Source organism: Columba livia, unplaced genomic scaffold (genome assembly GCF_036013475.1).
Source record: "Columba livia isolate bColLiv1 breed racing homer unplaced genomic scaffold, bColLiv1.pat.W.v2 Scaffold_215, whole genome shotgun sequence".
NCBI classification, from domain to species: Eukaryota; Metazoa; Chordata; class Aves; order Columbiformes; family Columbidae; genus Columba; species Columba livia.
This window is the reverse complement of record NW_027043252.1, coordinates 52,136-53,441: the sequence shown is the minus strand read 5'-3', so window position 1 is coordinate 53,441 and position 1,306 is coordinate 52,136. Positions and strand designations below refer to the sequence as shown.

At 51.8% G+C, this 1,306-nt stretch overlaps 1 protein-coding gene across 1 annotated transcript; it reads left to right on the top strand.

The window, feature by feature from the left end:
• The first annotated feature begins 419 nt into the window (after positions 1–419).
• LOC135578021 (olfactory receptor 14J1-like) lies at positions 420–1,007 on the top strand. Its single transcript, XM_065048180.1, has one exon. The coding sequence runs from the start codon at positions 420–422 to the stop codon at positions 1,005–1,007; it is 588 nt and encodes a 195-aa protein (XP_064904252.1).
• The last annotated feature ends 299 nt before the right edge of the window (positions 1,008–1,306 follow it).

The following is a 1,306-nucleotide window of genomic DNA, read 5'->3' as shown; positions in this document are numbered from 1 at the left end:
TGCTCAGAGAAGCCTCCCCTAACGTCTCACTGTCTTTTCCTTCTGTAACAGTGCCCTATGCTTGGAGGTAGCAAATGTTCAACAGCAGCTCCATCACCCAGTTCCTCCTCCTGCCATTCACAGACACACGGGAGCTGCAGCTCTTGCACTTCTGGCTCTTCCTGGGCATCTACCTGGCTGCCCTCCTGGGCAACGGCCTCATCATCACCACCATAGCCTGGGACCAGCACCTCCACACCCCCATGTACTTCTTCCTGCTCAACCTCGCCCTCCTCGACCTGGGCTCCATCTCCACCATTGTCCCCAAGTCCATGGGCAATTCCCTCTGGAACACCAGGGCCATCTCCTACACAGGATGTGCTGCCCAAGTGTTTCTGGTTGTCTTTTTAGCTTCAGCAGAGTATTGGCTCCTCACCATCATGTCCTATGACCGCTACGTTGCCATCTGCAAACCCCTGCACTACGGGACCCTCCTGGGCAGCAGAGCTTGTGTCCACATGGCAGCAGCTGCCTGGGCCACTGGGTTTCTCAATGCTCTGCTGCACACGGCCAATACATTTTCACTGCCCCTGTGCAAGGGCAATGCCCTGGGCCAGTTCTTCTGTGAAATCCCCCAGATCCTCAAGCTCTCCTGCTCACACTCCTACCTCAGGGAAGCTGGGTTTCTTCTAGTTGGCTTTTCTTTCGCTTTTGGCTGTTTTGTGTTCATCGTGGTGTCCTACGTGCAGATCTTGAGGGCTGTGCTGAGGATCCCCTCTGAGCAGGGACGGCACAAAGCCTTTTCCACCTGCCTCCCTCACCTGGCCGTGGTCTCCCTGTTTGTCAGCACTGCCATGTTTGCCTACTTGAAGCCTCCCTCCATCTCCTCCCCATCCCTGGACCTGGTTTTGTCCATTCTGTACTCAGTGGTGCCTCCAGCAGTGAACCCCCTCATCTACAGCATGAGGAACCAGGAGCTCAAGGATGCCCTGAGGAAACAGATGACTGGATTTCTTCTGAAGCTATAAACTGTCTCTAATTTCTTCTACATAAGAGTCCAACTCATTGCAGGTTCATCCTGTATGCAGTATTTTTTGTTTCTCCTTGTGTTTGCTTATTATGAAAATATTTTAATTCCCTTTGTAATTCACTGCCTGCTTTTCTTTTCTCTCTGAGTGGCTGTGTCAGTGACGAATTCGTGCTCTCTGTGTTTAAGTAAAATAAAGGGACCTTCCACCATTTTTTTTTTCTACTGACATCGTAACTCCAAGGCCTTTCTGGAGCTGCAGGGACAGTTCCCGTGATGGGTGGAAGGGAAAAGAGTCCA